The sequence below is a fragment of the Microtus ochrogaster genome, linkage group LG3 (assembly GCF_000317375.1).
Source record: "Microtus ochrogaster isolate Prairie Vole_2 linkage group LG3, MicOch1.0, whole genome shotgun sequence".
In the NCBI taxonomy this organism is placed as follows: Eukaryota; Metazoa; Chordata; class Mammalia; order Rodentia; family Cricetidae; genus Microtus; species Microtus ochrogaster.
The window spans coordinates 17,609,587-17,632,040 of NC_022029.1; the positions used below are offsets into that span (position 1 = coordinate 17,609,587).

Sequence of the window (22,454 nt, forward strand, 5' to 3'; positions counted from 1 at the left end):
AACATAAGTCAATGTTGATAGCTGCAGATTAAGATAAAGAGAAAACCATAAATAATAAAAAGATAGTGAGACCAAATAACTCTACAGGAGTGGTGGGGCTTTGTTAACATTCAGGTTTCCAAAAACGACAATGGGGGCATGGGAAATTGGCTCAGCGCATGAAGTGCTGGCTGCAGATAGGAGGACCCGCGTTTGGATCCCTAGCAACTCCAAGAGCCTGGTTAGCTGTGGTTCAACTCCCAGGATTTGGAGTTGGGGGCAAATGGTCCTGGAGTGCGTGGACTGGGCAGTCGAGCCCAAATGGTGAGTTCCAAGTTTATTGAGCGATGATCCCGCCGTAGGAGGGGGTTAGAAGATGGCATATGGTATGAATTTCTGATCTCCACATGTGCGCCTCCACCCCTACTCACCGTGAGACGACGTCTAAAAAAGTTAAAAATATACAAAAATCGCTCTCCAGACAGAAAAAGCCCGACAACTCAAATATTTTAAGTGAGAGGGTATGCGCCAATGCAATTATAGCGTTAATGACTCACAGGTCCTTCGCCCTCCTTTATAAGGGCTGTCGGGGTTTGTAAGGCGTTTTAGGTATTCTCTGCTGGCTAGTCTTAAGGCAGCTTGACCCACTAACTAGAGTGATCGGAAAGGAGAGGACCTTAACTGAGAAAATGCCTCCATAAGATCCGGCTGTAAGGCAGTTTTTAGTGATTGATGTGGGTGGTGCCATCCCTAGGCCCACTGTGGGTGGTGCCCACCCCTAGGCTGGTGGTCCTGGGTTCTGTAAAAAAAAAAAAAAAAGCAGTTTGAGCAAGCCATGGGAAGCAAGTTAGTAAGCAGCACCCATCCAAGGCCTCTGCATCAGCTCCAGTCTGCTGCCCAGTTTGAGTTCCTATCCTGACTTCCTTCAGTCATGGAGTACCATGTGGATGTGTAAGCCTAATAAACCCTTTCTTCCCCAACTTCCTTTTTGGTCACAGTGTTTCATCCTAGCAATAGAAACCCTAAGACAGATTCCAAAGCAAAATAAAATAGCACCTACTCCTAAATTGCTTCCGAGGGTTCATCAGGTCCCTCCCTCAAAGGAGAAAGCAACCATCAGAATGCACATCTGCGCGGCCATTTATTTGTTCAATGGTGTAGCCTATCAAATGAAACAAAGCGACTTTTCTTTTCAAAGATGTTGGGCCGGGGTGGGAGTTGAGATAGAAAACACAGACTTCTCAAGACCTTTTGGGAAGGGGCTCCATTCTTTAGCCTATACTGACACCTGAAGCGAGCGCCTGTCCAGGTGTAGCGTGGCGGTGTAGCATAGCGGCGCTGGTGATGGGGGTGAAGGCAGGGCGCTAAGCCGGTAGCTGGCCAAGAAGGTACAGAGCCAACTGCAGTGCAGAACCCGCCGACCTCTCCCCAGACCGATTCCACAGTAATCCACCGCCCGCGCAGGCGCACGACAGCCAGCGCCAGGCTGGAGGGCCACACCGGATGTTCTCTTAGTGCCCCGGATGCGACTGGGTGGCGGCGGTTGCCAGGCGACGGGAGCTTCTCTGTGCCGCCGGTGCTCGCGAATGGAGGTGTAGAACTCGTTAGATATTGCGGGCCTTGACCGCTGAGGGTCGTCTTCTCCGAGTTCCCACGATGTTCTTCTATCTGAGCAAGAAAGTGAGTTTCCTTGGGGGCCCGCCGTCGCGCCACCTCCATCACCGCGGCCGCCGGTGCCCGCATCCTCCCGGGACTGCAGACAGCTGCCTCCTGGCTGCATCTCCATCTCTCTGTCATCTCTTCAAGTGGGTTTTTGAGCCCGATAGTCCTTGGCCGAGCTAGTTTTTTAAGGATTCTTTCATATTCCTGTCCTGCCTAAACTCTTTTGAGTGACAGAACGTGACCACCAGTCGCTGGTGGGTTTTTCCTCGGCCACTTGTTGATCCAGATGATAGATGACCACAGGCTGCCCGCCAGAGGAAAGAAATTATAAGTGTTGTGTGGAGAGAAAGGGAGTCAGAGCAGTGATGCGGACTTAGGTCTCAGTTCCCGCAGTTTTGAATCTGTGAGGTGATTCCCTCCTCTCCTCCCCGCTTTGTTTTCTTGGCAGTCACTCTCCTTCCCTTATGTGCACTTCTTTACTGAATTCTAGAACCTGTGACTTTTGGGGGGGCACACCCATTTTTATAATAGCTCATTCCTCCCCTCCTCCCCAGGGAGTTACTCTTTCATCTTCCCTTTTTGAGACAGGGTGTTGCTGTGTAGCCCAGGCTGGCAAGTAACTTGAGATTCTCCTGCCTCGGTCTCCCAAGTGTTGGGATTGCCAGCGTGGGCCACAACAGGTTTGTGCAGGTTTCTTCTTGGAAGAGATTCATCCGTCTACATCTCCTGGTTGGTGACCTCCCCAACTCCATCGTGAAAAGCAACTAGCGTCACTACGATTCTTGTTACAGATTGCTGTTCCCAACAACGTGAAGCTGAAATGCATATCCTGGAACAAGGACCAAGGCTTCATAGCTTGTGGTGGTGAGGATGGATTGCTCAAAGTGTTGAGGTTAGAGACACAGACAGGTAAGTGACGGTCGCCAGTCCATGTGTGAAGCTGGCAGAAAAAAATGGCTGCTGTTATTTCTTCCGTGATTTGTCATTATGAAGTTTTAACTCCTTCTGAAAAGAAACTCAAGTATTTGGTGGTGACTTTTTCCAGAGTACCTTTGCAATAAAGGGTAGAGAATGTGTAATGTAAATATCAGACAGTTTTTCCTGAAGCTGTCCTTTTCACGTTCTCTGAAATCACAGTTTTGCATGTCTTTGACCTCTCTAGGGTTGCTCTAGATTGGAAAAAAAAACTTAAAAAGTTTATTATTTATTGTGAGTGTGATGTGTGTTGATAAGCATGCGCCACAGCCTGTGGGGTAGAGGTCAGAAGACAACTTTCGATAGTTGGCTTTCCCCTTCCTCTGTGGGATCTGGGGATCGAGCGCAGGTTGTCTGGCTTGTATGGCAAGTGCTTATAGCTGTCGAGCCATCTCGGTGGCTCTAGGTCGAGGATCTCGATAGTACTAATGTAGTTTGGGGATCGAGACGGAGAGACGCAAGGTGAAACGGATGTGTCACGTGACTGGTGAATGACTTCCAGCAAGCTACTGATTGTCTTTGGATTTTCACTCTTCCGGAAAACGAGAGGGAGTAGGCTAAGCTACAATTTTAGGCTTGGTATGGCATCATCTCTCCAACTTCATCGGCCAGAAGGATTACGGAAGAGATAAGAACTGGGCTCCACGCTGCAGAGTAGATCTGGGAAGACATAAAAATTTGATCTCTCGTAGTGCTAGTGCTGTGTACTTTGTACTAGGAGCGCTGGCTTACAGCGCTTACTGCGGGATAGATCACATCTACTGGATATTTGCCATGTTTCCGGGTGGCAATCTGACGTTAAGGTTTTAAGAAGATGGTATTTGAGATGAGAAAATTGAAGCCCTGGTCAGTTAATAATTTGCTCAAGGTCTTGTGGCTAGTAAGTGACAGGGATCAGATTGGAAAGACGCTTGTCTCACTTTTCAGTCCTTGTTTTCCGCCTTTTGTATAAATGGCTTCTGGATAGACTTAACCAAAAGGAGAACGATAGCTTTGCTGTACTATATTTAATTATGTGAAATAAAAGGTAGATCCCCTAACTCCCTGCAGTTTCTCCTGGTGTAGCCTTAAAATGTAGACCAGGCTGGCATTGAACTTGTTCTCCTGCTTATGATCAGCAAAAGGCAGAGGTCTATTTGGAAGACAGATGTTCAGTACTAGTTAAAGCTTGGCTTCTGACTCGTATTGGGACCTCGCAGTTCTTAGATTTTCTTAACTGTGTATGAAAAGAAAGTGCTTTTTCTGCCTGTTGTTTCTTAAATATATAAGTATGTAACTATGTGTGTATGCATTATTTACTCTGCTTAAAATATATAACACATTTTAGTTATATCAAGAAATGCATTCATTTTGTTTACCCTTAAAGGGTTATTATCATTTTGAGACAAAGTTTATGTTGCCCAGGTTGGCTTTGAACACTTAGGCTCAAGCCATCTAAGCTGTCTTCTTGCTTCTATTTTCTAAGTAGCTGGGGACTGTATCTGCTTTGCAAGTTCATTTAGGGAAGGCTGAAAAGAAACAAAATACTTTTCCTTTTTTTTGTAAACCTAGCAGATAAGAGGCAGAGGCAGGAGGATTATAAGATTAAGGTCAAATACAGAAGCAAGGCATTGCTTCAATGAAACACTATCACCACCGCCACCACCACCACCACCAGCACCTTTGTTTTATGACTGAACTTTTGATGAGCTGCAGTTAGCATGTGGGAACCAGAGCAATCCATGAACTTAGTGAGAAAGCTGGGAAGCAGATTCTTAGGAAGTTTGGGAATGAAGAAAAGTGTTGGTTTTGTAGTTTAATAATCATGGTGGATAGTGTTAAGAGACAGATATAAGAAATATGGTTGGGCCGTTGTAACTGTGCCATTGTATTATACTTAATAGTAACAGTAGACACCCAACAGACCCGCCAGTAGCAATCATCAGATATTGCATATGTACTGTGTACCAAGCTCTGAATTGTTCTGAAGTTGTGACTTTGTGATTATTGTGTCATAGCTCATCTAAAACAAAATATCTCACGGATCCATATCCTTCTCATAACCCACGATATGTTAAAATCTTGTAATCGTTTCCTTTTATATATTTAACTATAGGCTTTTTTGCTTGTTTGTTTTAGATGACTCAAAATTGAGGGGCCTCGCAGCCCCTAGCAACCTTTCCATGAACCAGAATCTTGAAGGGCATAGTGGTAAGTAATTTAACTTTTTAATTTTGTCATGTTTGAACAGCATTTAGACATCTATGTCATCATCTACTTAATGTATATGTTAAAATATATATTTAATCAAATACTATTATTTGGACAATAATAGTATTGAAGTAATCATTTTTATTGAATCATGTTCCAGAATAACTCATTTTGACAGAAATTAAATATCAACTCTGATAAACCTGAAAAAAAAACCACCTGGCTCTTAGTTTATACATTACAAACTTGTGTTATTTATCTGTGGGTTTTTAAATGTATATTATTCTCTTGAAGGATCTGTGCTGTGATTCTAACTTTAAGGAGACTAAAAGAATGTAATACCTGGGGGCTGGAGAGATGGCTCAGAGGTTAAGAACATTGCCTGCTCTTCCAAAGGTCTTGAGTTCAATTCCCAGCAACCACATGGTGGCTTACAACCATCTGTAATGAGGTCTGGTGCCCTCTTCTGGCCTGCAGGCATACACACAGACGGAATATTGTATACATAATAAATAAATAAATAAACATAAAAAAAAAGAATATAATACCTGAAAAGCCTTGGAAGACCCTAGCGTGAGAAGGAAAGTCCTATTCAGGACAGTTTCTAGAGAGCTGATGATGTTTAAATGGGCTGTATTAGATGGTGTCTCTCCAGTGTTAATTTCTTAATTTGTAATGTGGGTTGTAAAGGGAATATCATTAGGAAATACACACTAAAGTGTTTAGGGATAAGAAAATGGAACCAGTCATTTGGAGAACATAGAGCAGTGGTTCCCAATCTTCCTAGCACTGTAACCCTCTAATACAGTTCCTTATGTTGTGGTGACCGTGACCCCCAGTCATAGATTATTTTTGTTGCTACTTCATAGCTGCAATTTTGCTACTGTTTTGAATTGTGATGTAAACATCTGATGTGCAGGATATCTGATATGTGACCCTGTGAAATGGTGTTTGACCTCTAAAGGGGTTGCCATCCACAGGCTGAAAACCACTGACACATATTGTAGGTGGAGCGGCGGGCTGTGTCCGGTGGTGGGCTGTGTTCCGCCGCTGGTGGCTGGCGGGCTGCTTGTCCTCCCAGCCACCCAGCTAGCTTATGCCCGAAATAATCACATGGAGATCTGTATTAATTAAATTGCTGCCTGGCTCATTAGTTCTAGCCTCTTATTGGCTAATTCTCACTTCTTGATTCAACCCATTTCTAAAGATCTGTATGTCACCACGAGGCTGTGGCTTACCGGGAAATATTCAGCTTGTCTGACCTGGCAGCTTCATGGCGGGTGGCTCTCTGCCTGCCTTCTTCCTCCCAGAATTCTGTTCTGTCTACTTCACCCACCTAAGGGCTGCCCTATCAAAAGGCTAAGGCAGCTTCTTTATTCAACCAATGAAATCAACACAAATGCAGAAGGCCCTCTTAGATCAGACACAGAGGCTGAAGCTGTACCCAGGAGTGTGGAACAGAATGGAAACTGGGATGGAAGGAAAAGAGAAATAAAATATGGGGCAGACCAACCAAGAGCAAACAAAATACCCCAAAGGTATCCTTATGACGTTTTATGCTTTTAGGCCAGTTTGGTGATGATGCCTCTGTCTGCTCCACAGGTGCTCTATGGCAGTTCTGTCAGCTGGGAGAGAGGCCTTTGGAGGTGTGAGATGGGTACATATGAAAGAATATTTGCATTGTTGCAGACAGTAATATCAGCAACTGCAACACATGAATATTTTTATATTTATATCTTACTTAATACTAAAGACTGACTGTACGCTAGTATATTGACATCCTCTTGGTTTTCATTTACACAAAGGTACAAACTTGAAATGAATTATAGACATTTTAGTTTCTGAATTGTTATTTTAATGTTCTAGGTGCTGTTCAAGTTGTAACATGGAATGAACAGTATCAGAAGTTGACTACCAGTGATCAGAATGGGCTTATCATTGTCTGGATGTTGTATAAAGGTATATTAGGAGAGATGCTTGAAAAATTATTTTACTGTTGTGTGTATGCACATTTGTGTGAGTGTATGCACGCTCGTGTGTGTGTGTATGCACACTTGTGTATGGTTACCCTTGGAGGTCAGAAGAGGATGTTAGATCTCCTGAAGCTGGAGTTACTGGCTGTTGTGAACTGCCTGCTGTGCGTGCTGGGGACTGAACTCTGGCCCTCTGCAAGAGCAGCAAATGCCCTTATCCACCGGGTCACATCTCTAGCCTGTGAGAGCTGCTTACATTTTTTAAAATTACACTTTATATATCTCTCATTTGTGTATACGTGTGAGCATGCACATGTGCACACATGTGGCGCTTGGAGAACAATTTGTGGGAGTTGATTCTCTTTAGCATGGGGGACCCCAGCATTGAGCTAAGGTCGCCAGCCTAGACAGCAAGCACCTTTACCCTCTGAGCCATCTCGCTGGCTCAGGAGGGCTGCTTTGATCGTTCACAAAGCAGAGTCTGAACAGCATTTGGATGGGGAAATAATATCTCTGAAATAGACTTGTAACCAGCAGAAAGAGTTCATCCTGTTCCTTTGATCTGTGACCCTGTGTTAGGAAAATGAATCAGGTGACTGCTGACATGGCCACAATGAGCCGAGACACTTAGAATAGTTTCCATATGAAGCAATTCCTCCCCCTCGTTTCCAATAGGAGTTATGCCTGTGTGGTTAGCTGGAGTTAGTATTAGATAAAAACACATTTATGAAGAAGTCAAAGACAAGACTGCCTTTATTGTATTTCCTGTATTGAGCCTGTTAGCTTTTTTTTTTTTCTTTTGTGGATTCAATTCCTCTCATCTCTGATGAATGACTCAGTTTCTACCTCTTGTCTCAGAGAGAACTCCAGTGGAGGAGGATGGGGTGGGGCGCATGGAGGTTAGGGGTTAGGGGATGGGAGAGGAAGAGAAGGATTAACTTAGATGGGTCTCTATTACTGGAAAAACAGCTCAGTACTTATTCTTTTGGAGACTAGGAAAGGCTTAGTTAAATATGTACAGTTGTAAAAAGATTCAGGACATCCCTTCTATAAATTATTATTAAATATTTACTTTTAATTATGTGCATGTGCCCACTGGGTGGGAGCGTGTGCTCGTGAGAGTAGGTGTCAGGTCCCTCTGGAGTTGGAGGTCTAGGTGGTTGTGAACTACCTAGCCTGGGTGCTGGGACTTGAACTTGGGTCCTCTAGAAGAGCAGCTGTACATGCTTGTAACTGCTGAGTCATCTCTCCAGCCTCCCACTTACGAATTCATTACTACAGTAGGTTTTGCTTGAGCTTCACTTTGAATTGTGTGCTGTGTGTGTAGGCACAACATGATACAATGTATGTGCTGCGATGAAAGATCGCTTTCGAAAGTCACTCTGTCCTGCTGTGTGAATTCCAGGGATGGAACACTGGTCCTCAGCCTTGGTGGCAAGCACCCTTACCTGTTGAGCTATCTCTCTGAAGTCATGTGAAAACAATTTTAAAAGCAGGCTGGGCGGTGGTGGCACATGCCTTTAATCCCAGTACTCGGAAGGCAGAGGCAGGCGGATCTCTGTGAGTTCGAGGCCAGCCTGGTCTACAAGAGCTAGTTCCAGGACAGGCTCCAAAGCTACAGAGAAACCCTGTCTTGAAAAACCAAACAAACAAACAAAAAAAATCCCCAACCCCCCCCCCCAAAAAACCCCAAAAAACACAAACAAACAAAAAAACCAAAAGCCCAAAAGAAGGCTTAGAGTTTTAAAATAATAGTCTACATGTTTTAATGGAATATGCTTTTATTTTAATCATAATTAATGATGACTCATAGAGAGCTCATGCATATGTGTAAAGCTGTTATTGTTACTTTTTCCCTCACTGTCTGAAATTTATCATTCATGGGAAAATCTGAGCTTTCAAAAAATCAGCTATTTTAAACCTGAAAAAGCAAATGAAATTTCATTTTCTTTTTTAAAAATTATTTAGTTTATGTGCATAATTGTTTTTCCTACATGTCTGTCTGTGAGGGGGTCAGATCCCCTGGAACTAAGGTTACAGGCAGTTGTGAGCTGCCATGTGGATGCTGGGGATTGAACCCGGGTCCTCTGAAAGAGCAGTTAGTGCTCTTAACTGCTGAACCATCTCTCCAGCCCCTGTAATTTCATTTTCTTAACTGACAAGAAGAGAGAAATAAAAATTAAAAGATGAATATTTGTTGTATTTTCTATGATAATTTTGGAGTAATTAGGAAAAATACCTAATCAAACTTTTAGTTTTGTTCACGGTGGGTTTGAACACTTTAAAGTTAAATGCCTTACGTTATAGACACCTTTACAATAATTTATCCAACAGTGAATTCTTAGAATGTTAGCGACTTTTTCTTTTTTCTTTCTCAAACAGGGTCTTGCTATATGTAGCCCAACCTAGCCTCAAACTTTTCATCCTCCTGCCTCAGCCTCCGAAATTCTGGGATTAATGGTATACAGGATAATACCCAGAAAATATTATCAACCCTTAAGTACCAAAGGATAAATGTGAAAGTTTTTTTTCTCCCTTTGATTTTTCAAGGCAGTGTTTCAAGACAGTGTAGCCCTGGCTGTCCTGAAACTTACTTTTTAGACCAGGCTGGCCTCAAACTCAGAAATCCTTCTGCCTCTCCCTCCCACGTGCCAAGAGATGTGTGTCACCATGTCTGGCCCGCTAAGTATGCAGGTTTTGACTTGTAGGTTTTTTTTTTTTTTTTTGACTTGACAACACAGGCTCTTGGTATGAGGAGATGATCAACAACCGCAATAAGTCGGTGGTTCGCAGTATGAGCTGGAACGCTGACGGCCAGAAGATCTGCATTGTGTATGAAGACGGAGCTGTGATAGTCGGCTCCGTGGACGGTAATGCAGCCACTGATTGGGAAATAGACTCTGAAGAAGAAAGCACCTGTTCTATTACCTGGTGACATTAGGAACCACCGTGCGGCTCTAACTACTCGCCTTGATTTTCAGGACAAGTTTATTGTTTCAGTGTCCTGCAGTGATATGGAAAGCGGGCAGATTAATTTCCCAGTATCATTTTAAATATGATCTTCAATAAGTTAGAGTGTATAGAAATGTAGATTTTAGTTTCAGAGGGATAAAATTACAGAAATCTCTCCTTTCAGCTGAACAGCATGCCGTTGGCATATTTTCTAGCCTTAACGTCACTTCCTTTCAAATTATAGTACATACATAACACTGGGTCTTCTGTGAGCCTGCAACTTGGTTTTAATATAAAAAAATTCTTATGGAAATTGTTTTAAAATAATTTTCATTCATTTATTTATTTGTGTGTGGTTATTGGAGTAGTCCAATGCTGCTGAGCCTTGAAAGCAGTTGCTGTCGTTTGGGAATTAATGGCACAGCTGGGAGACGCATTCCTGACCTAGATCAGAAGTGATCATAGGAAAACAGGCAGTCACGCATCAGCGGTGAGCGCTACAACAGGGAGCATTCATGAACCTGTGGAAAATCACCACACACAGATAGGGAGAGATCAGGGAGGGCTTCCTGGAGGAGGGGATGCATGCTGATGCATTCATTAGCCACAGGTAGATGAGTAGAATGTCTCAAGGCTAAGGAATAGCTTGGAAAAACAATTTCACCCAAGACACTGAAAATAGACGTCTGGGAGACAAAGGCCCATGGAAGTAAAGACTATCAAAAAGGAAGGGTGTGGTCCAAAAGACATGGAAAGCTGAGAATAAGACCCATTCATTGCCTGTTGCCTTCAGCAACAGGCAGTCATGGCCTCCTGTACTGGAGGCCTCAGTGGAGGTGTGGAGCACAGGACTCTTAGGAAGGGAATCTGGAGGTACTCCGTAAATAGTAAACACTGTGGCTGGGAGGGGTTGGTAGGAATCGGGCCGTAGTAGAGAGGAAGTGGAGGGTTGAAGGAAGGGCTTTTTGTTTCATTCATTTTATGTGAGATAATTAGGAGTTTGACGCACATTTAAAAATTTGTAAGAAGGATCGGAGAGAAAATTGAAAGGAGAAGAGAGAAATGAGGGTAAACTAGAGGGAGATGTTTGTAAACCCGGGAAGGGTTGACGGCCCAGGTGGAAAAATCGGCCGCAGAGAAGCCCATCTAAGGAGCTCCCTTCTCATTGTGTCGGCACAAGCAGAAAGGGAACCAGGTTGAGTTCTCTTAGCTCTCAGTGCTTGGGGATGCTAGCCGATGAAGATGTGCTTTTGAAGACTCGCATTTCTGCCTAGAGTAGCCGGCTGATTTCATAGCTAGGAGTTAGGCCCTCCCTGCCTGGGAGTTTAGAAGAGATGGCAGAGAGTTTGAAACACCGCTGCTGTCTAAGGTCTCGGTGGTATCTCGCTTTTAGAAGTGCCAATAAATATCCCTTGAACAAATAAATTGAATGGCTGCATGGCTGACGGCAGTGAGGAAAATGAGAACTCCTTAAGGAAACCAAGATTCCAAAGTGGGGTTGGAAGATCACGGCTCTGAGCTTGCGGTAACCAAGGCTGTGTTTTGTCATAGGGAATCGGATTTGGGGAAAAGACCTGAAAGGTTTACAGCTGTGCCATGTGACCTGGTCTGCAGACAGTAAAATCTTACTTTTTGGAATGGCAAATGGAGAAATACATATTTATGATAATCAAGGAAATTTTATTGTAAGTATATATATTCATTATTCTATTAGTATAATTTTATATGGTTATTTTATGTCATTTATATATGCATGCTCTTACGATAGTTACAATATATAGAATTTTTCTTCAGTTTTAGTTTTCTAATCGTTAAATAATTTTAAAAATTAAAAGACAAATCCTAGATTTTCTTGAGTGTGTGTGGTGCCGAGAAAGGGGCTGGCCCCCACAGACTCATCTGTTTAAATGCTTAGTCGCCAGGGAGTGGAACTCTTTGGGAAAGATCAGGAAATGTGGCCTTGTTGGAGGAGGTGTGTCACTGGGAATGAACTTTGAGGTTTCCAAGCCTAGTGTGTCTCCCTCTGCCTGGTGCCTAGGGATCAGGATGTAAAACTCTTAGCTCCAGTACCATGCCTATCTGCTTCCGGCCATGATGACCATAAGAGCTGCTTTGGTCGTGGTGCCTCCTCTCAGCCATAGGACAGTGGCTAGGGCAGGGTGGGGCGAGTCGCTGTTGTTTTGAGAGGGTCTTACGTAGACCAGGTTGGGGTTTGTTGCATCGCTGAAATTTGGATTGTCCTGCCTCCACCTCCTGAGTTCTCTGGTTTATAGGAGCACCCTTCACCATGCTCAGTCTTTTGCAGACATTGGCTATAACACAAGGCTTCTTGAATGGTAAGCGGGCATTCTTTTCTACTAAGCTACATTCCTAGCCCAAGTGCAGTTCCTGTAAGGCGAATTAACATAGCAGAGTGTAGACTTTAGTCCTGATTTCCTGTTGCTGGATGGGACAAGATGACAGTGCATTGGTGCTGAAGGGTAATGAGTAGGATGAGACGCTGTGTTAAGTTTTTTTTTTTTAAAGGCTTCTGGTGCTTAAATCAATGTTTATATGCAGGATGTTGTAGGAGACTGTTCCCGGCTGCTCAGCCCTGAAATAACCATATAGAAACTGTATTAATTAAATTACTCCTTGGCCCATTAGCTCTAACTTCTTATTGGCTAACTCTTACATCTCAATTTAACCCATTTCTATCAATCTGTGTATCTCCATGTGGCTGTGGCTTACCGACAAGATTCTGGCTTCTGTCTCTGGTGGTGGCTCCATGGCTTCTCCTTACTCTACCTTCTTTCTCCGAGCATTTAGAATAGTTTTCCCCTCCTAGCTCTGCTTTACCCTATCACAGGCTCAAAACAGCTTCTTTGTTAACTTTATTAATGGTATTCACATCATACAGAGGGGAATCCCACATCAGTAGGATACCACAGATATTTTTGTAGTAGCCAGAACCTGTTTGCTAAAAGAATGGTAACTGATTTACTGCATAAGGGATAAAAATCAGTTTCTAGGAAGAAGGTAAAAGCAAGTTAGCTTTAGGTAGAATGGTTAGTGTGTGGGAATCCATTCAGCCAATTAGCTGTTGCAGGACTGGCCCTTTGGGCATGGTCTGAGTTGCTACGTTCCAATGATAAGCTACAAGAGAAAGTGTGCCCACGCTGCTGTTCTGGCTCCCCTTCAGGGAATTGAACCCTGGTCTATGCAGACTACACCCAAAAGGCTGGTCCCCAAAAGCTAATTGGCTGAATGGAGTCCCACAATAGGTTAGTGTTGATTGTCAACCTGGAATGACCTTAGATTCACATCGGAGACAAAGCTCAGGACATTCTGGAGAGGAATTACAGAGACTGAGGTTAGCCTCTGAGGGTGTCTGTGAGGGATTGGTTGTGTTCATTGATGTGGGATGGGCCATTCCTGGTGCTGGCTTCCATCCCTCTCTGTTGCCCCATTTTAGACTGTAGATGCTTCAACTTTCTTCCCTCCCTTCCTCCCTCCCTCTGTCCTTCCCTCCCCCTTTCCTTCCTTCCTTCCTTCCTTCCTTCCTTCCTTCCTTCCTTCCTTCCTTCCTTCTCTTTCTTTCTTTCTCTCTCTCTTTCTTTCTTTCTTTCTTTCTTTCTTTCTTTCTTTCTTTCTTTCTCTCTTTCTCTCTTTTTCTTCCCCTCCCCTCCCCTCTCCTTTCCTTATCTTTTTTTCTGTGAATGATCATCTCACCACATAGTCTCTGGTTTTGAACTCATGATCTTATACTATCATTTTAATCTTATTAAAAAGCTTTAAATATTAGTGTAGATTTTTAAAAACATGTTTTGAGCTTAGGTCTCCTATATTATTGAGACTGACCTTGTATTTGCTATGTAGCCCAGGTTGACCTCAAATTTGAGATCTTTTCTGCCTCAGCCTCACCGCGCTCATCTCTGTGTGTTTCTGTTCTTATTTTATGCATGGGAAAAAATGGAGAGTCAGGTGAGTAGTTTGTCTAGGTTTGGTGACCCAGTAAGTCACAAAGCTTGCATTTATGGCCAGATTTCACATCTTATTTTCATTATTTTTCCTTCAATACTTCTGTAGATTAAATTACATATTTTAAAATGCAGTTATTAAGCCTAAGCTAATCACTTCTACCTAGATGAAAATGAAATTGAATTGTTTGGTGAATGTCACTGGAGCAATCAGTATTGCTGGGATTCACTGGTACCATGGCACAGAGGGCTATGTGGAGCCGGATTGCCCATGCCTGGCAATTTGTTTTGACAATGGGAGATGTCAAATAATGAGACACGAGAATGACCAAAGTAAGTAATTTTTTTTAAGTTGGAGAAGTTTAAAAATATTTTTAAAAATTATTCTTATGATTATAAAGTTTCCTAGGCTAAGTGTGACCCCAGTTGCCACATTTGTCCTTTATTTTATTTATTTTTTTTTCTAGACCCGATTTTGATTGATACGGGCATGTATGTGGTTGGTATCCAGTGGAACCACATTGGCAGTGTGCTAGCTGTGGCAGGCTCTCAGAAAGTAGTCACGCAGGACAAGGACGTCAACATTGTGCAGTTTTACACGCCATTTGGTGAGGTAAATGTGCCTCAGACTTACCTTCCCGTTTAAAACAGGTGCAGCAGTAAGTGGGGGAAATGAACAGAAAGTACAGCTTGCTATGCTTCCTTTTAGGGACTTTTGAGTGGCAGCCTCCAGATGTCAAGTGTGTGTCTGAATAGTATCTTCTAGGTCTTTAATATAGTTACTACCTTATAATCTGTATGTTTAGAAACCTACGTGTTTGATGTAGGAAATTGCCATGTTGTAGTAATAGGAGTGGCAGGGCTCCATCCCCAACGCCCCAGCCGCCCGCTCGGCTAGCTTATGCCCCGAAATAATTACACGGACACTGTATTCATTTAAACACTGCTTGGCTCTTTAGCTCTAGCCCTTTTCTCGGCTAACTCTCGCACCTGGACTAACCCATTTCCAATCATGTGTGTCGCACCCCAAGGTGCGCTTACCGGGAGTTTCTAGCCTACGTCCATCCTGGGTCGGAGCTTCATCGCGTGTGCCTCAGAGAGCAGAGCTCTCGCCTCTGCCCGCTAGAGTGGAGTATCGTGTCTCTCTGAGGCGTCTGCCCCCCGAGAGGAGAGCTGTCGAGTCTCTGACCTCACTTCCTCTTCCGCCCACCTACGTTCTAACCTATCAGGTCAAGCAGCTTCTTTATTTAATCAACCAATGACCTTCCTCCATCACCATGTAATAGCTAAATTAGAATATTCTCTTTGTGAGCCAAATAAATGTCTCTTTCTAATCATTGACTTTATTAGTATTTTAGGTTCATAGTTTTAATTGAAAAGTTTTTGTTTTTGGTTTTGTTTGTTTGTTTTTTGTTTTTCGAGACAGGGCTTCAGTATGTAGCCCTGGCTATCCTGGAACTCGCTTTGTAGACCAGGCTAACTTCGAACAGAGATCCACCTGCCTTTGCCTTCTGAGTGCTGGGATTAAAGGCATACACCATTACACCTGGCATGATGATTTATTTGTTAAAAAATCTATCTTAATAAGTCACAAATGATAAATACTAAAATGCCAGCATTGTTTTCATAAATATGTGTTATCCTTCTCAGTGGTGTTATTAATACATGTAATTTTTAGAATATTCTGTAGCCGCATTGGCACACTCGAGTAGTAATCTGTTCACTATAACTTTACATTTCGTTTTTCCCCAGCACCTGGGTACTTTGAAAGTCCCGGGAAAGCAGATGTGCTCGCTGTCCTGGGAAGGAGGCGGACTGAAGATTGCTCTAGCTGTTGACTCCTTTATATATTTTGCAAATATTCGACCTGACTATAAGGTATGAAGAGCAGTTATAAAACTTTTTAAAAAGCTAAATCCATTGCAGCTTTTTAAGTAAGAAACTAGTAGAAAGGCGGCTTTTCTGTCTGAAGCTCTTAAAATTAGTAAATAACAACTTTTCCCGAATACCGCATACAGTTAAAATGACTTTAAGAATCAAGACCTCGGTGGAAACAGTTGGCCACTCACGGCAGTAATTGAAAGGCTGATTCCAGGGTATGACCAAGATGAAAGGGAACAGCGAAGGAGATAACGCAGAACCAGATGGTATCTCCATGGGCTCAGGGATCAATAGGGGAAGAGTGTTCCCAGAACCCATGAGCCGGGTCATTGCTGTCAGATGGGGACTGGGGGCTAGACATTCCTCCTCTTCTCCTTTCTGGTGCCTTCTGATGGTCACCCCAAAGGAACTTTCCAGCAAGGGAGCCCATGTGATGGAGTTCACAATAATCACCCTCCAGACAGAGTGGAGAAGGGCAGAGTGGATCAGAGGAGAAAGTGAGATAAATAATATACCATCTGAAACAAGCTTGGGATAATTTATTTTATTTTTATTTTTTTAAGGATTTATTTATTTATTATGCATACAGTATTCTGCTTGCTTGTATGTCTATAGGCCAACAGAGGGCACCAGATCTCATTATAGATGGTTATGAGCCACCATTTGGTTGCTGGGAATTGAACTCAAGACCTCTGAAAGAACAGCCAGTGCTCTTAACCTCTGAGCCATCTCTCCAGCTCTTGGGATAATTTATTTCTTATGAAAAATATTAAGCAATATAAGATCATGTCTATAATATCATCTCTTGGGAGACGCAGGAAGAGGAAGTGGGAGTTTGAAGGCAACCTGGGTTATATAGTGAGAGTCTATTAAAAAAAAACCTCAAAGGGTCAGAGGTGATGAAAATGTGGCTTAGAGGGCAAGCATATGCATAAGACCTTGGGGTTTGATCAGTGTAGCACAGCACACAGAGCACACAACACCAACACACACAGTATACACAGCACACACAGTACACAAAGTACACACAGCACACACAGAACATACAGTACAAACAGCACAGCACAGCAAAGTACACATAGCACAGAATAACACAGTACAGTATGCCCAGTACACACAGTACACATAGCACAGTGCAGTACAGCACACACAACACACACAATACACACAGCACAGCACACACAGCACAGCATATAGCACATACAGCACAGCAATACAGCACACACAGCACAGCACACACAACACAACATACACAGTACACACAGCACAACACAAACAGCACATACAACACAGCACAGCACACACAGCACAGCACACACAGTACACAAAGCACAGCATACACAGCACAGTGCACACAGCACACACAGTGTACACAGCACACACAGTGCACACAGCACTGTGTTTGAGTAGAATAAATGGAAGAAAATAGATTTTTCTTACAGAAGTATTCCAGATTGCATACTGCCTCTCTTAGAGGTGGAGCCTCCCATCCTCATAGCTTAGAAAAGGAAAAGAAGGGAGCTGTTCAGTGGCAAAGCCTGGGAAAGCACTCTCTGGCCAAGTGATGAGGGTTAACACCCTCAGTGATGTCGTGTGGGGATCATAAACCTTCATGTGACGCGAGAGGAGCAGGCATGTTCAGTTCTGGTCTTCCTACAAACCAGTAACTGTGTAAGCATGAGAAAATACCAGACAGACCCAAACTGATGGGCACTGGTTTCAGCTGAGATCATCAAATACAGGGGGACCGAGAAATCATCACAGTTCAAAGGATCCCAGGAGACATGACAGCCGAGTATAATGTAGCCACCATGAGATTCTGGCATCTCAGAGGACATTAGGGAAAGCTAATGAAGACTGTGGAGTCTAGTGATGCTGGGTTCTTAGCTCGGACAAACGTATCACAGCCGTGTATCATGCTAACGACAGGGAAAATGTTTGAAGGCTTCTGGAAACTTTGTACCTTTTTAACTTTTTCGTAAATCTAAAGTCTTTTAGTGTCAAAGTTGATGTTAGTGAGTGGTATGAAAATTCTACATGGCCGAACTTTCAGTAATATAAGCAGAGTGTTGATGATGAGTATAATGTACCCAAGACTCCATATGAATGTCCAAGCATGTTAGACGGAGGGAAAGCTGTGCGTGCGCATGTTGTGTTCCCTGTGGGGACTGTGGTGCAGACAGTCAATGAATGGTTGTAACTACAAGATCCGTACGTGGTTACTACTCAGAAAGCTGGGGCGGGGCTTCTGCTTTTTGTTTTGAATAAACAATGTAGAAGGATTTGACTGTAAACACATTCTGTAAAATACATGGATGGGGAAAAGACAAAGTACCTACTTTCTGAGTTTTGTCTTGGAGACCCAGAATTCAAACTCTTGATAGCAGTTGATCACTTTCTGGGCCCATCCTTAAAGCAGGAATTAACTATTGAAAATTTTTAGCACTGAAGCTTAATATTTGCGAATTTTAAGGAAAGTTAGACAAGCTAAACTTATTTTTGTAGAACATTTTTTAAAAATGTCTTTTATTGTGATTTTTAGATTTTTTGGTAATAAGGAAGGATCTATTTTTCAGCCCTGATACAGCAATTGTTACATTAATCTAAAGTAAAAATAAAATAATGGGACTTTCTCTCCCAAACTAAATATCTATCTTCCTTTTCTTTCCTCCCCACTTCTGTTCCTTCCCTTCCTCCATTCCTAGTGGGGCTATTGTTCAAATACTGTGGTTTATGCGTATACCAGACCCGATCGTCCTGAGTACTGTGTTGTCTTTTGGGACACAAAAAACAATGAGAAATACATTAAATATGTGAAGAGTCTCATTTCCATCACCACTTGTGGCGATTTCTGCATTTTGGCTACGAAAGCTGATGAAAATCACCCTCAGGTAGGGACCCCTTCATCTTAAGATACAGATGTGTTCGCAATGGGCAGAACTGCTCTCTAGCTACCCACCACCTCAAGTGTGGGCACTGGCAAGGACAGAACATTAACTCTCTTGGCCACGTCTGTCTGAACCTGTCTTGGAGAGCTGGATCCATGTTTCTGTGTTCTCTGATTCCTTTTCCTAGCAGCTGGGCATTGGCAGGTCATGCTAACAGTTTCCATACTGGAGCTCTTGCCTCTGAAACATGTCACAAGTGAAAAATGAATATCCAGATGTCTAGCAGAAATACTGATGAAATTACAAAAGAGTTTGGGTAGCTTTTTGACTTTGATAAATCTATTCTTAGTTGGAGATACAGTTTCTTTAAAACTAATATCATAACATAAAATAAAGAGTATGTTATGTGTTTTTGTAAGCATGCCAACAATTTGAGAACTTTCAAAAGCATGTATTTGAAAAGAAGACAATCAGTGTCTTTGACTGGGTTATGATTTAAAAGCTCAGAGATTTTATTAAAGGCAATTATTTGGACAGCTCCATTTGGCTTTGTTTTCTCCTGACACACACTAGAACAGCAGTACAAGTATTTTTCAAATAAGTACACCCATAGGGGTCAGAAAAGATAGGTACTGACAACGAAGTGTGGGGATGAGGGGGGTGACTCTGACAGACCTAAGGACGGCATTCTTGGGCTGTGGCTAGAGGCAACTGGTTAGAAAATGCTGAAGAAGCCTAGGACTTGAGGCACCTTGTTGGGCAAATATAATCTGGGAGGACCAGAGATGATGTAAGAAACAAAACCTCCCCCAACCACAAAAAGACATAGGAATAGGCAAGTCTCCTGATCTCCTCTAGACAGAGCCTACAGGCTGTGGTCTCGTTGCCATTTACCAGGAGTGAGGTTTGGTCGCCAGGTAGACCAAAGTGAAAGTAAGCGTACTGGATGTTGTTCTGGAGGACCTGGGTTAGATTCTCAGCACCCACAAGGTAGCCAACAGTCTAATTCCAGTTCTAGGGGATCCAGTGCCCCCTTCTGGCTTCCATGGGTACTGCACAGACATACATGCAGACAAAGCATCCATACATGTAAAATAAACAAATAAATATGCATGCAATATATGCATGCATAAAACAACAATTGGTGAAAGTAAAGGCCAGGAATTTGAAAGCAAGCAGGGAAGGGGATATGGGAAGGTTTAGAGGGAAGGGAGAAATGATATAATCATCTCAAAAATAATAATAAATACAAACCTAAAAAGCCGTAACAGTTATAGAAAAAAATCTTTTTACATTTATTTGAGTGTGTTTGTGCTCTTGCCCTTCATCACACTTGTGGAAGTCAGAGGACAAGTTTCAGGAGGCTGTTCTCTGTTTCCACCATGGAGGTTTAAAGAAGTGGACTTAGGTTATCAGTCTGGGCAGCAAGCCCTTCCACTTGCTGAGCCTTCTTACAAGCTACAAGCCCCAAGTAAATCTTAGAAAGGAATTTCTGTGCTGAATCCTCAGCATGGCTGATGGGGACAGACTCTGCTGAAAGTCAGGCAGGTGTTAGCATTGTCCTGCAAGCACTGCCCTCCTCGTCCCACCATGCTCTCCTGCGTGGCTCCCAGAGCACAGGCAGCTGAGCTTGCAGCCTTGAGGGTTTCTGTGTAGCTGTAGAGCCTGTCTTGGAACTTGCTCTGTGGACCAGGCTGACCTTGAACTCAGAGGGATCTGCACGCCTCTGCCTGGGATTAAAGGTGTGCACCACCACCGCCGGGCTAGATTGAGAATCTCTTAAGACAGGCCTGCCCAATCGTCTCACAGCAACATGATGGTTGGTGAGGCCCACTGATGGAGTAGGTACCACATAGAGTTTTAGCATCCTACTCCTACATATAGAAGATGGGAAGGCAGTACAGACATTGGGGATAATGTCCAAGGTAATAAGAGATGCTAAATATAGACACAAATAGAGGGAGAAGAATTTGGGGTAAACAAAGACTAGGAGGGGAACAGTTCATGTAATTTTTTTGTTTTTTGTTTTTGTTTTGTTTTATTTTGTTTTGAGAGACAGGATCTCTTTATGTAGCCCTGGCTGTCCCTTAACTTGATATGTAGGCCAGGCTGGCCTTGAACTCACAGAGATACTCCTGCTTCTGCTTCCTGAGTGCTGGGATTAAAGGCACATGCCACCATGCCCAGTCATCATTTATTTATTTGTTTGTTTATTTATTCATGTGTGTGTCTGCTTGTCTGTGCAGCACATGAGTGCAGGGGCCCACAGAGTCCAGAAGAGGGTGTCTGAACTCCTGGAACTGGAATTTTGGATGGGTATCGGGAACTGAACCCTGGCCCTCTGCAAGAACAATAACTTCTCCTAACCATTTAGCCATCATTCTGGCCCAGGGAGAACAATTCAAAGGCACTGTTGACTCGTAAGAACGGTCATTGGTATCCTTACACAGTTCAGAGACATCCATCCATAAAACAAGAAAAGGATATGGAAATCACAAAGATGATAATCACATTGAAAAGTTTGCCAAGAAGGCTGAACAATGAAGTGAAGGAAATGCAAAAACAAAACAAAAAACAAAAACAAAAACCCAAACAAACAAACAGACAAGGAAATGGAAAATAGTGAGGATGTTGTGAAGGTTTAACAAGAGCGGACAGGCAAAATGGAGGACGGGATGAGGGGCTGGCCCAGTGGATAAACCTTGTGCAAGTGTGAGGGCTGGAGATTGGCTCCCTGACACCGACATAAAAGCTGGGTGCATGGTATGTACCTGTAGTCCCCTCACAGGAAAAGCTGAGACAGGAAGTCCCTGGGGCAAGTTGGCTGACTACACTTTGAAATCAATCAGCTGGGTTCAGCAAGCAATCCTGCCCTGTAAGTCAAGTGCAGCATGATGGGGAAGTCAACTTCTGCCCTCCACATGCATGATCACAAACAGGCTCTCCCACGTGTGAGAGACTACCCCGACTGGAACAGAGTTCCTTTGAGGCTTTCCATTAGGAGTAATCCGGTTCAGTGACTGACAGTGTCTCCACATCAAGGAATGCCACTGTGAATTTCAGAGCACGTGGGATGAAACCGGCACAGCACAGTACAGTGTATCCATAAGACAACACCCTCGCCCACAGTCCTACCGCTTTTCAAGAGAAAAGTAGACTTCACAAGATGAAAGGTTAGGCTGGCATTCAGCTAGTTAACAGCAAAGCTTTGGAGAATCGACCTCAAAATTCTGAGAGAAAATGAGGCCATGTTTAGGATTTCTCAGGAGAGCAAACTCCCGTGTGAGGTGCAATACCGGTCTTCTTAAATGTGCAAGAGCGACAAAATTTTCCTCTCAAGCTGATCTGTGTTAAGGAGTTATTTCCGGGTAAAAGACACTAAAATGAGCTATAGAAACCAAGAAAGAGGAGGAAAACCAGAAGCCCAGCCCCTGTGGTAAAGAGTGTCTCAGCTGACCCAGGGCATACCCAGGGACTCCAGGCAGAGGCCAGGCTCTGAGGGAAGGTCAGGTGGATCGGCCACTACATTGAATCGTGTCAAATCCATTGAGAGAAGATGTACTCAATCGGGCATAACTGGAGAGTCAAGCTAGTAATTAATACATTGAAAGCTAAGCATAGAGAGAAAAACCAAAACAGTTCTCAAACCTGTTTTTCTTAACAAGGGCAGAAAGTATGCCAATAGGGAGTCATGATGTTCTGGAGCAATCAGCTGTCAGAGCTTTTGTGTGGTCGAAATGATGCGATCGTTGAGTTTTGCACTTCAGAAACTCCCACCCCAAATACTCAGTCTCGAATTTGGATCCAGAATCCTAAAAAGTTATGTTTAAAGCAGAAAGCTGTGGTGTGTACGTGTGGGGCAGACTTTTGTGTTACCTGAGGCAACAGACAGCCTATCTTAAGTAGTAGAAGGGTAAAATTTTAGTCGTTTATCATTTAATGTCTATAAAATTAAACAAGTTTTGAGACATTGATAGAAAAACAAACCATGCAGA

The 22,454-nt window shown here is 43.2% G+C and overlaps 1 protein-coding gene across 4 annotated transcripts in view; it reads left to right on the forward strand.

Annotated features, from left to right (window-relative positions):
* Nucleotides 1-1,515: 1,515 nt before the first annotated feature.
* Wdr35 (WD repeat domain 35) overlaps nt 1,516-22,454 on the forward strand; it is a 57,034-nt gene continuing 36,095 nt past the window's right edge. For 3 of the 4 annotated variants that reach the window (XM_005360591.3, XM_026785962.1, XM_005360592.3), the window contains exons 1-10: nt 1,516-1,659; nt 2,433-2,550; nt 4,735-4,806; nt 6,673-6,765; nt 9,521-9,649; nt 11,283-11,416; nt 13,858-14,023; nt 14,158-14,303; nt 15,443-15,568; nt 18,277-18,462. In XM_005360591.3, coding sequence (XP_005360648.1) covers nt 1,636-1,659; nt 2,433-2,550; nt 4,735-4,806; nt 6,673-6,765; nt 9,521-9,649; nt 11,283-11,416; nt 13,858-14,023; nt 14,158-14,303; nt 15,443-15,568; nt 18,277-18,462 — 1,194 coding nt within the window. In that variant the 5' untranslated portion in view covers nt 1,516-1,635. The remainder of the gene's footprint in view (nt 1,660-2,432; nt 2,551-4,734; nt 4,807-6,672; nt 6,766-9,520; nt 9,650-11,282; nt 11,417-13,857; nt 14,024-14,157; nt 14,304-15,442; nt 15,569-18,276; nt 18,463-22,454) is intronic. The other variant, XM_026785963.1, reaches the window with a different exon arrangement.